The 12,817-nt window shown below is 41.5% G+C and overlaps 1 protein-coding gene across 1 annotated transcript in view; it reads left to right on the forward strand.

The window, feature by feature from the left end:
- The window catches only part of Pde4b (phosphodiesterase 4B), a 580,180-nt gene that overhangs the window by 114,238 nt on the left and 453,125 nt on the right, over positions 1-12,817 (forward strand). Inside the window, exon 3 of the mRNA XM_006987174.4 lies at positions 546-784. Within this exon, the coding sequence (XP_006987236.3) occupies positions 546-784 (239 nt within the window). The remainder of the gene's footprint in view (positions 1-545; positions 785-12,817) is intronic.

Raw genomic sequence — 12,817 nt, forward strand, 5'->3', positions numbered from 1 at the left:
CAGCTGACTCTAATTACCAATACTCTGATATCTTAACACAGAAAATAACTTTTGCTTTAAAACACTGAATGAGTAACTTCAAATTAATTTATAGTTTATTAACATATAATAGAATGATAAATTGATTTCTAAAATATATTATCAATTTAGCAAATTTCATCATTTTAACAAATTGAGAGAGAGAGAGAGAGAGAGAGAGAGAGAGAGAGAGAGAGAGAGAGAGAGAGAGAGAGAGAGAAATGAAAAAGAAAACCCTTCAATCCATATGTTACTCCTGGTAAAGTTTACCTTTGAATCTAAAGATCTCTAAGAACGTACAATGGATAGGTTTGTACTGAAGGATAGAAACCAGCCCCTCCCCACCCCCTACCCATCTTGCTTATTGTCTCGTAGGCTTTTGGCATCAATTTCAGAATCTGATTGTGAGATAATGAATCCGGGCTTCCTCAGTGACAGCTGGATCATTTGGGCGGTTATTTAACTCTGTCATTTAGACGTTTGAGTTTCACCCTTTTTCTTGTTTTCTTTCTCTTTGTCTCCTCCAGAATGTTAAGGACTATTTTGAATGTAGCTTGAGTAAATCCTACAGTTCTTCCAGTTACACCCTTGGAATTGACCTCTGGAGAGGCAGGAGGTGCTGTTCAGGAAACTTGCAGCTGCCGCCCTTGTCCCAGAGGCAGAGCGAAAGGGCAAGGACCCCTGAGGGAGATGGCATTTCCAGGCCAACCACTCTGCCTTTGACAACGCTTCCCAGCATTGCTATAACCACCGTGAGCCAGGAGCGGTGAGTAGCCTCAAAAGCCAATGGCAACTGTAAATCTTATTTTCCAATTATTTCTAATACAATTGTGTTGTTAAAACAGCAGTCGATGTCTGTGGGAAAACAAGACTGCTGACTTCTTGAGAGCTTTTTTCCCTTGGGTAGCAGGGTGAAAAATCTCTGTAACAATGGCAAGAGCATCTGCTTCTTAAGATGGGAAGGAACGTGGCGCCTTGCCTAGAGCCCACGGAGGAGAGAGTGGGATGCATTTGTAACACTGTCAAACGTAAAGCAAACTTACAGCCTGTGATCTATTTGTTTCACTAAAAATCTGTTCAGTGCGTGCTGATACTTGAAACTTCAGGCCTCACAACTGGCAGTGTGGAAGGGTTCACCAAACAATCTGTGTGTGGCAGAAAAGATAATCCGGCATTGCAAGGAAAGGTGAGTTTAAATGTGTAGGATCACCAGGTTCCATCTCCTCCTCATCTGAGTTCACCTCAAAGCCATCACTGTGACAGCTGTTCATTGAGAACTCTAGGGGACCTGTGTCTCCACAGTTTTCTTAGCCACATAACTCAGATATTAACTGTGTTGGTGCTTCTGCATAACGACAGGTTCAGAATCTTGAAGCCTTTGAGATTTACTTTCCAATACCTTGACAAGCTGTATGTGTCGTTAACTGCGAAAATGCTTCCATATCAGTTAACAAGGATGAATTTCCCGAGCTACCAAGTTTCCCTTTATCATCCTGGAGTCTTCCTCAGAAGTCCATTGAGGTCATCCATCACCACTGGCAGTGGCGAGTGATGGTCTATAGGTAACATTTAGCAGTTTGAATAACAGAATATACAATGTGTACCATATAAAATGTGTTTAACTCAGGAAATTTAAACAACTATAGAACTGCCTTTTTCTTCGAAGTATCAAAGTTTGACTCTTAGTTTGGAAAATGCTTACTTATCTAAGTTCAGTAGCTTTGTTTGTAACAACAAAAAGAGATATGATACGTAACTCATAGGCTATTGAAAGGATTAAATTGGTTACTCAATATATGAAACTTAGCTTAGGACAAAATATTTATTAGGTAGCCAGCAAAGTTTAGTTTTCTCTCCTCTTGAGCATTAGTCAATAAAACCTTTTGAAAAATAGAAACCAGATATTATTTGGGTGTGCAATGTCCCCTTTACACTGGTGTTTGAACACTTGGTCCCCAGTTGATAATGCTGGCTAGGAAGGTTGTGGAGTTATACCCTTGCTGGGGAAAGTGAGTGACTGGGTTGGGCCTTGATGTTTGGTAGGCCAGTGCCTCTTCTTACACATTTCATGCAACCTAACTGACGACACAATGCAATGTGACCAGGTGTCTCATGATTCTGCCACCATACCCTCCCAGGCCCATGATGAACCGCATCGTTTCTTTAATTGTAAAAGAACACACCCTTCCTCCCTTACATTATTTCTTTTTAAATATCTGGTCACAATAATAGAACAAGAAACTAGTACAGTAAATTGGTACCAAGAATTGGGGCTGTTGCTGTGGCAACCCTGACCATTTGATTCTCAGGCCTTTGAAAGAGGTTTGCAGAATGAATGTGGACTAGCAAAGCCCTAGAAACAGTGTAAGCAGAACGTAACGGGGCATTCTGGCAGAATTTCAGAGGTCCAGAATGTCTAGAGACTTGCAGACAGTGAAGGTCCATCTCATGAGGTCTCAGAGGGAAACAGACCCTACAAGGAAATGGGAAGTGGGTCAGAAGGCTATTAAATCCTATTAAATTCTGGCAAAGTATCTACTTGTGTTCTGAGAACTTGAGTGAGGCTAAACTTTAAAGTGATGTACTTTATATAGGGTTGAGGCACCATGGGCTTTTTTCTCTGTCTTCTTTGGCATATCTAATGGTGGTGTCCTTATTTATTTCACTTTTGGGCAGTCATGTTGATGAGACTTTCTAGGTGTAGATCCTCACAAAGAACTAAAGTTAACTGAGGAAAGCTTGGAGCAGGAGACAAGCTCTTTTCAGGGAAGATCACACCAACTTGTTGTCGAGTACCAAATGGTCAGCCCTGAAGACATACATGCAAGTCACATTAATGGACTGAGCGGGTTATATTTAGGAATATGTATTTATATACATAAACATATATGCATGCAATAACAATTAATGAAAGAAGAGGCCATGAATTTGAAGGAGAGTGTGTGTGTGGGAGTATATTGGAAGGTTTGGTGGGAGAAAGGGTAAGGGAAGAAATGTTGTAATTAGAAACTAAAAAATAAAAGATAAGTAAGGAAAAATAGTCACGTAGGACTGATGACATTTCAAGATAGGATAATATTCAGGTTGTGTGAAAGCTACTGTTGACTGCTTTTCTGGTCTACAGACAAAGCAATAAATGGAGCACAAGGGTGTTTAAATGTTACTCTCTGTAAGGAAAGGTAAGCAGATGTAACTGTTAAAGAGATTAGCACCATTAAAAAGAGACCAATGTGTTTTACACTGGAGCAATAGGAAATATGCCTGGAAGGCAAGACCTTACCCACCAAAGGCTCCAATCAGTGAAAATGCAAATTCATTGGAAAGGAAAGAAACTAAACTGAGGTTGTAACTACAGGAGATCTTTGCTCAAGAACAGCCAACTAGGAAAGTGTTTCCCCAATGTCAGCACACAGAAGCCACCACAACTGTTGTACAAGGAAGCCAGGCCCTCTCTGGAGATGGTAGCAGAACTTGGCAGTATTGTTCATACGGTACTTGTTTTGAAGGCATGAAAGATGCAAGATTGAGGGGATCTTGTAGTCTTGTGCCAAACTTCCAGAAATCCAATGTGTAATGCAGCTGGAGCCTTTGCAAGGAAGTCCTGAAAGGCCAGTAGGTAAACCTGTGAAGGTGAAGTCTAAACTGCAGCGGCAAGTCCAGGATGATAGAGACGCCAGTCATGGGGCATCTACTGAATCTGCAGGCAGGGAGTAGGGCTGGTCCAAGGGAGGAGTTGTGTGTTGTTAATAATACTAGTTGGTGGGGTGGGGGAAGGCTAGTAAGTCCTTTGATACTGAGATGATCCAATAAGAGTGCCAGGTGCCCAGTATGGAATTGCAGGATATGACATTCATCCTTATGGATTTAGAGCTCTTACTTGGTTCAACCTTTCCTTACTAGGACCTCATTCTTTCATTTTGAAATGATGATGTTGGATGTTGGAAGGATGTAACTTGGCTTTTTATTTTACAGAAGCTCACAGTTAAGGACTTTCTCCTAGTTAGATTTTCTATTGTGGTAAAACACCATGACCACAAGCAACCTGGGGAGGAAAGGGTTTCTTCAGTTTACAGCTCTACATCACAGTCCATCGCTGAAGGAAGTCAGAGCAGGAAGCCACAAAGGCAGGAGCTGATGCAGAGACCATGGAGGCAAGCTGCCTACTGGCTTGCTCATTCCACATTGTAAGAGCACCCAAGACCGCCTACCCAAGGGTGATACTACACACAGTGAGCTGGACCCCCTCCTACATCAGTCACCAATCAAGAGAATGTATCACAGGCTCACCCACTGGCCAATCTTGTGGGGGCATTTTCTCAATTGAGGTTCTCTCTTCCCAAATGACTCTAGTTTGTGTCAAGTTGACATAAAAGTAGCCAGGATAGGGTTGCTTTGAGTCTCAGAGGAGATGGCTTTTGAACAGTACTGGAGCTGTTAAAGGCTCTAGAACTTTAGAAGTTGGAATGAATGAATTTTGCATCATGAAATGACCATGAGCCTATGGGTCCAAGGGCAGAATGCTCCCATCTGAATGTGAAATGTACCCTTCATGTGTTTTTGAACACTTGGCCCCAGTTGGTGGCACTGTTTGGGAAGATTGTGAAACCTTTGGGAAGTGTAGGTTCGCTGGAGGAAATGGTTCTCTGGGGCAGGCCTTGGAGTATTGTACCATGATCCCACTTTCCATTCACTCTGAGCTTCCTGACTGTAGATACAATGTGATCAGCCATCTCAGCCTCCTACCTACCAGCATGCCTTCTCTGCCATGATTTACTGTACCCCTTCTTAAACCATAGCCACAATAGGCCCTTCCCTTTTAAGTTGATTCTTGTTAAATATTCATTCACAGAAATGAAAATTACTAATATACCATGTCTCAACTATCAGTAGCTTATGCTGGAGTCAGTGGTATAGAGAGACATGGATCTGAAAAGTATACAGTGTTTTCCATAGTCACCTAATACATCTTACTAATTTATTTATAACATTATTTTCTTTTAATTAAATATATTCTTTACAAAATACAAGAAAATTCAATCATTAGCTCTAAATTTCTTTTTAAATTTAAGCAACTAAAATCTTTTAAAAGTGTGGTAGTTTGAATGTGATTGGCCCCCATAAGCCTGTAGGGAGCGGCACTATTAGGAGGTGTGGCTTTGTTGGAGTAGGTGTGGCCTTGTTGGAGGAAATGTATCTCTCTGGGGATGGGCTTTGAAATTTCCTTTGCTCAGGATACCGCCCAGTGAGTCAATCGACTTCCTGCTGCCTTCTGGTCAAGATGTTGCCAGCTTCATGTCTGCCTGCATGCCACCATGCTCCCTGCCATGACGATAATGGATTAAACCTCTGAAACTGTAAGCGAGCACCTCAGTTGAATGTTTTCATTTGTAAGAGTTACCATGGTCATGGTGTCTCTTCACAGCAATAGGAACTTAACTAAGACAACATTCATTCTTTGAAAATGAATCTTTTGGGATGTTGACAGTCGAACATGGCTGGCAGAGGACTCTGATTAGTGTTTGCTAGAAGTGAGGCAGTCGGGCTCCAGCTAGCTAGCACCACTGCCATTGACTTGATTAAAGTATACTGGGTGTCTTTTACCTGCTGGGTTCTAGGGCACCCAATGGTCAGGCCTGTGGTTTCTTCTCCCCACCCAGGCCAAGTGGCACCAGGCATGTGTGTGGGACGTGGGAGAGCAGCCCCACCCACCCTCATAGGAGAGCTGCCCTCTGCACTTGGGAAAGTTGGCCCTACCCCTCACCATGGACATGGGAGAGCTGGCTCCTCCCCTCACCTGAGTGGGTCATCCCAGAGGCCCAAACTGACCAACTCAGCTACCACCCAGACACACATCTGGGGCTTTGAGTTGGCACACCCCAACATCTACCCCATCTATGACCTTTGGAACTTATGAAGGGCCTGGTCCTGCAGAACCAGAGCCACAGGATCTCCATGACTATGTACAACAGCAGGATATTTGAGAGGAGTTTCAGTGAGGGTCCAGTATTGATGGTTCACCAGAAGCCAGAGGCCTTGAACCTGACCAAGAACACATTACACAATGAAGTTTGCAAGTAAAACTGTTTGGATAAAAGTGTATACTGCATGATACACCAAAGCTCCCAATGCCACCCAGATGAATGAAGAAGAAAGATGGAGGAGCAAAGTGTGTTTTGTTTGTTTGTTTTTTGGTTAGTATTTTTATTTGTTTTTTCTATTTTTTATTTTTATTTCTTTTAAAAATTTCCTTTGGGGGGGCAGCACTGCAAGGTGAAGGATGGATCTGGAGGGACAGGGAAATGAGTGGAATTGGGGTGCATGATGTGAAATTCCCAAAGAATTAATATAAAAAATTATGTTTAAAAAACGAAGTTCATAGCAGGGCGGTGTTGGCGCACGCCTTTAATCCCAGCACTCGGGAGGCAGAGCCAGGCGGATCTTTGTGAGTTCGAGGCCAGCCTAGGCTACCAAGTGAGTTCCAGGAGAGGCACAAAGCTACACAGAGAAACCCTGTCTCGAAAAACCAAAAAAAAAAAAAAAAAAAAAAAAAAAAAAAAAAAAAAAAAACAAAGTTCATTGGGTAAGGAAGTCAGCCTAGGACCATGTGTGAGAAATAATTATACTTACCTCTCAGAGTGCTGAGAATATGGCATCAATTCCATGTCTAGACCAGCTGTCAGCCAGTATTTGTTGTAAAGTGCCAGGCAGTAAATATTTAAATATTTTCCGTGTTGTGAGCTTCAAGGTCTGTCATAACTATTCAACACTGCTGCTGTTTTGTCAAAGTAGCCATAGACAACAGTGTGTAAATGAGCAAGTGTCACTGTGTTCCAATAAAACTGTGTTTACAGAAATAGGCGCTGGTCTAGATCAGCTTGCCAGGCAGCTTTCTGATGCCTGTTTTGAACTAAGGATCTTGAGGGCATGACTCCCAATGCTATAATTGCTTCAACAATAATCCAAGGACAGAAACTGACCTTGAATTCCTTACCAGTTTGCTAAATTAGTCATAAAGATAGACCCATGTGTGTTATACAGAGTCAGTGCCAGAGAAAGAATATAAAGATAAATATGAGAAATGAACTCCCATAGAACCCCTTTGGGTGAGAGTCAGGGGAGCTGGCCCAAGGCCTGGAATACAAAGGGGTTTTATTTGTCATGGAGAAAGACAGAGTTAGAAATTTCCTCCTGTGGTTTGGTTAGGAAATATCCTTCACAGGCTCCTGTGTTTGAACTCTTGATCCCCAGCTGATGGTGCTGTTGAGAAGGATGTGGAATCGTTAGGAGGGAAGACTTGTTGAAGGAGGATAGGGTTTGAAGGCCCCATTTTCTGCTCTCCCTCTCTGCTCCTTCTGTCCAGATGGGAAGTGGTTTCTCTGCTCCCCGACTCCCAGGCCAGCCTCACAATCCTGCTGCCATGCTTTCCTACCACAGTGAACTGTAGCTCTGGAACTGTTAGTCACTATAAACTCTTCCTCCTCTCAGTAGCTTTTTGTTAGGGTATTCTGTCACAGCAATGGAAAGGTAAGTAATCCATCATCAAAGTCCAGTTTTAGTGAATGACTGCCATCTCCTTGCCTTCTTTCTTCAAATTGAAGAACAACAGGGTTATAATTCCTACTTTTCAGAGTTGTGGTAAGAATTACAAAAAATATTCTTGATGTATATAGCACAGTGGCTAGGAATTAATGACTATTGTGATGGCATTGTTATTGTCATTTTTATATGTAAACTGTAGGTGGAATTACCACTCAGTAGCAGGAGATGTTATGTTGGAGTTCCTCTCCACATCCTATGTATCTATACAACCTGGGTGGACTGCATAGAGAAATATATTCTTCTTTTAACTTCCCCAACTTTGAAAATTTTTCACTTTTCATTTAACATCCTGGCAGGAATACAGTCGCTCCTCAGAGGGAGCTGCCAGGACTCCAGCAGGCTGGTCCATTAAGCCATTCTCAGCCCCAACCTTTGTCCTTTTGAGGATTCAAATAATATTAAAAAATGAAATAAAAGCATTTTTCCTTCCTTGTAGGGAAAGTTCAAAGACATTAAGGCTTTCCTATCTTCTTACATCTTTCCTTCTATTAGTGGATTTCTTATGTTACTTATTTTTAAAAATGACAGAGTTGGTTCTGGTTCTGGTTCCAGGGGGAGAAGAGTCATGGTGAGGGGGCATGGCAACAGTGGCAGACATGCTGGCAGCAACAGGTGGCAGACATGCTGGCAGCAACAGGTGGCAGACATGCTGGCAGCAACAGGAAGCTGAGCACTCTCATCTTCACACAGGAGCAAGAGTCAGAAAGAGCAAACTGATGGTCCAGGAGCCTCTCGACACCCCAAGCCAAGTGCAGTGACACACTCCCTCCAGTGAGGCCACACCCCTAAACCACTAGTACCACCAACTGGGGACAAGTGTTCAAGTCACTCAGCCTAAGGACGACATTCTCATCCAAACCACTATAAATATCCAGACTATCACTCAAAAACTAACTTTCCGGGAAAAAAATTTAATAAATCACTTTAAAGCAAAGTATTATTCATATTGGTTATTTACCTTTTCCTCTTATTGAAAACAGATTTTTTTTCTTACATAACATCTTGATTACAATTTCACTTCCCTCTACTCCTCCCAGTTCTTCCCCACTTCCCCTTCCATCTGGATCTACTCCCTCTCTGTCTTTCATTAGAAAACAGAAGGCTTCTAAGGGATAATAATAAAATAAGGTTTAAAAAACCAAACCAAACAACAACAACAACAACAACAAAAAAGCCCCTAACACATCACAGTAGGATAAAACAAACAGACAGAAAAGAGCCAAAGTGAAGGCACAAGAAACAAAGACCCATTCGTTCACATACTCAGGAAGTCCATAAAAACACTAAACTGGAAACGTGTGTGTGTGTGTGTGTGTGTGTGTGTGTGTGTGTGTGTGTACACGCACACGTGCAAAGGACCTATATGGTAAGAGAGAGAGAGAGAGAGAGAGAGAGAGAGAGAGAGAGAGAGAGAGAGAGAGAAGAAAAAATATATATAAAGATTTGAAAAAAGAACCCTGACATGACATTATGAGACAAGGAACCTCCAAAGATGCTATTGATTTCATTTTCTGTTGGCCATCTACTGCTGGACATGTAGCCTACCCTTAAGAGTAGTTTGTTTCCCCAGTGAGCCTCCCTTGGAAGAAACTAAATTTTCTTTTGCAAGTGGTTATCAATTGGAGATTGCTTCTGGGTTAGGGATAGGGACATTTAATGACTTTTTCAGCTCTAGGACTCCAACTGGTGCAGACCTGTGCAGGCCCTGTGCATGCTGCCACAGTTTCTGGGCATTCATATACACATAGATCTTGTTGAGTTAGAAGTCCTTGTTTTCTTAGTGTCCTCCATCCCCTCTGGCTCTTACATTCTTTCTGCCTCTTCTTTGGATTTGATGGAGACATTCTATTTAGGGCTGGATATTCTAAGGTGTTTTTATAGTCAAGAGTTATGGAGTCCCCAAAATAGTTTCTACAGCAAATGAGGGACAACACCAAGAGAGGAGCAGTGCAGAGAGCAAGAGGAGGTGAAACGTGTGACCTGCCCTGGCAATATGGGAATGAGGTCCAATCAGGACCAGCAAAGAACCTGTGTTCCCTCAAATAGGATAAGGGTGGGGCATTGAATTGGAGTTTGGCAATTTGAAGACAATTAATGATTTCACACTCCATGCTGTAGGCTCTCTGAGTCTAATGGTCTTGATTCCAGGTCATATTGCTTCTGAGCTGTGTGTTTTGCTTATTGGCTCAGGGGGGAATCACTGGGAAAGGCACCTTTGGAATTCTTCTTTCACTGTTATACATCAGACATCAAAACCAAGGCTTAATGTATTTACCACAAGGCCAGCCTTACCACAGAGCTCTAGTCTCCTTGCTTTCCTCTTTCAATTTGTTAAAATTAAGTTCAATTAAAATATTTTCTTTGCTATTGCTGTTGTTCAGGCTAGTTTTGGACTCTGTCTGAAGTCCAGGCAGGCCTTGCACTCAATCCTCTCGTATCAGCCTCCCCAAGAAGCTATTATTTCATTCTGCATTATTATTCAATCTGCAGTATTATTATTCAGTTGATTATTATTGCATTCTGTTGGCTTCTTCTCCAGTGCTAGACATGAACACATGACATACGCATCCCTATAGACTGTGTCCATTCTTATAGGTCCACTCACGCCTCTTACCCTGAACTGTTCTTTCAACGCCTCCAGTTTGGATTATGTCACAGCTGTAGTCAGTCATTAGTCTAAATATACCAACTATACCAATATAGGACACTTCTCTTAACAGTGCTTTTCAGAGCTACTCGGGGATGCATTAACAATTCATTTTTAGGTTTGCACCCACATATCAAGTTGATTCATCCACAAACAAATCTTGGGTTTTTTTTTCTTCTTTGTCAACAGGAAGCAGAAAACAGTCCACGAGTTAGTAAAAAGAAGTGAAATACGGAGAAACAGTTGTGACAATGACACATGGCAAGGGGCTTGGGTGTAGTAGGTAATAGTGGGGCTGTGTTTGTGCAATTTCCTGACACCTTGTGAACTGCTGGATTTTGTCTCAGCCATATCACCTCCATCCTGTGGTGAATTGCTGCTGGAGTCACCTGACTATGATTTGGTTATTCTGGTAGAATCTGTGGTATGTTGGTAAATGCTCTCTAATTATCTCTAAAAATATTACCCTGGTTTATATCTTTTGCTGAGTCTCTGTTGTAAATATTTCTACAATGACTAATGCGAGTGGGAATGTTGTCAAAGGATGTAGAATTGGGAATAGATGTGCTGATGCAGTCTGTCTCCTGCACATCACTATGCTAAGGTAGCAAGGTATTCTGTGATATAGATGCCATAGTTTTGATCTAGAGCCCTAAAAGTGTATATCGTGCAGAACATATTTTGCTACCACTGTAGCATAATAAGCAACAATCTTGCATCTTTTTGTTCTGGGCCATTTCTTTGTATCATCTGACACACTGGTCATTTTGGTACTCTATTAAATTATATGCAGCTTCTCAAGCTTTAAAGCAGTTACCAAATGTCATGTCTCTTTTGCAGTTTGGAGGGACAACTAATAATTAACATTTTACCTTGGAAAAGATATTTCATGATGCTCACATTAAAACTTCAAATATACTTCCTCTATGAAAGCCTCTATTTCTGGATTTTGTTTCATTCAGTACGATTAACTAAATTCAGTACAATTTTGTTTCATTCAGTACAATTAACATGCTATTCTCAATATAGTGAGCCAATGTGATGTTCTGCAGAGTGTCCTAGTCATTTAAGGCTATTCTGATAGTATTATGGCAGACAGCAGAAGAATTAGCATAGCCTCAGGGCAAGATGGTCAATGTCCACTGCTGTCCGTCTCTGTGAATGGGAACTTATTCTAGCCTTTTTTTCTGATAGGAAAAAAAAAAGATAAAACAATGGTCAGTGTTCAATGATGACATGTTGGGTAGTTAAAACTGGATTAATCTCTCATAAATCACATGTGGTACAGCAGCATTAACCAAAGTGACAGCTTAGCTAGCTTGCAAGAGTTTAACTTAATTATACTTTTCCTTCCTTCCTTCCTTCCTTCCTTCCTCCCTCCCTCCCTCCCTCTTTCCATCCCTTCTTCCCTTTTCTCCCTTCTTTCTTTTTCTGCCCCCTTTTTCTTTCTTTCTTTCTTTCTTTCTTTCTTTCTTTCTTTCTTTCTTTCTTTCTTTCTTTCTTTCTTTCTCTCTCTCTCTCTCTCTCTCTCTCTCTCTCTTTCTTTCTTTCTTTCTTCATCTTTTTTCTTTCTTTCCAGCATTGGGGATTGAACCTAGGGTCTTTTGCATGCTAGTCAAATGCTCTATTATTACGTTACATCTCTTAACTAGTTTATTGCAATATTTCATGGTCCACTCTCTTTTTGCAGAGTAGTGCATTAAATAGGATTATACTGGGGACCACCAGTCCTGTGGTACTTCTCCTATACTTGTGCCATGTCTAGATATGTTTAAATACACAAGTGCTTATTATTGTTTCATAATTGCTTACAGTGTCTACCTAGTCACATTCTGTGCAGGGTTATAGCCTAGGAGCCATAGGCTGGAGCATATGGCTTATGTGTATAGTAGGATATACCATATAGATTTGTGGTGTGGGACTACATGTTATGAAGTTGCTTATATACCTTTCTCCTAAAGAATAAATAATACATGAACCATGATGTTATAGCTTGATGATTGCTGATTAGTTTCAAAGCCCTATGTGCTACAGTTATTCTGTTCATCTCTCTTCAGTGGGAATGTGCTATCTGCCAGCCTCTGCTGTTTATAGATCTTATTGCACCTCTTGCCATCATCCTCCACCTATCATTAGCCCCAGGAGTTTGAGCGACACAAGTATCCTTCCAGCTCCACTGTATGAATAAAGGCTCTATCTTCTGGGCCTTCTTCGGAATATGGGCAGTTACAGAGTTTCCTCCTTTACAGAATGGGCCATTCTTGCATGCATGCTTCTTTAAATGCTAAAGTCCTTATGGAGTGTATCATTTGCTACAGTGAACCTCGCATTTCTTCATGCAGGCCAAGTTTTCAAAGGCAGTTCCAATAGCCTATTATACCCCTACCCTAAGATTCTAAATCCTGTGTCACTGGGAAGTTTCACCACGGTGAAAACATGCCCAAATAAATCTTTTCATTCGGTCCCCTCTTGGTCTAGCTCTCCTCAGAAACCACTCCCAGGTCCCAAGGGTAGCTTGTTATCCAGACTCAAAGTCTGAAACTTTACAGACAT

The sequence above is a fragment of the Peromyscus maniculatus genome, chromosome 2 (assembly GCF_049852395.1).
Source record: "Peromyscus maniculatus bairdii isolate BWxNUB_F1_BW_parent chromosome 2, HU_Pman_BW_mat_3.1, whole genome shotgun sequence".
Taxonomy (NCBI): domain Eukaryota; kingdom Metazoa; phylum Chordata; class Mammalia; order Rodentia; family Cricetidae; genus Peromyscus; species Peromyscus maniculatus.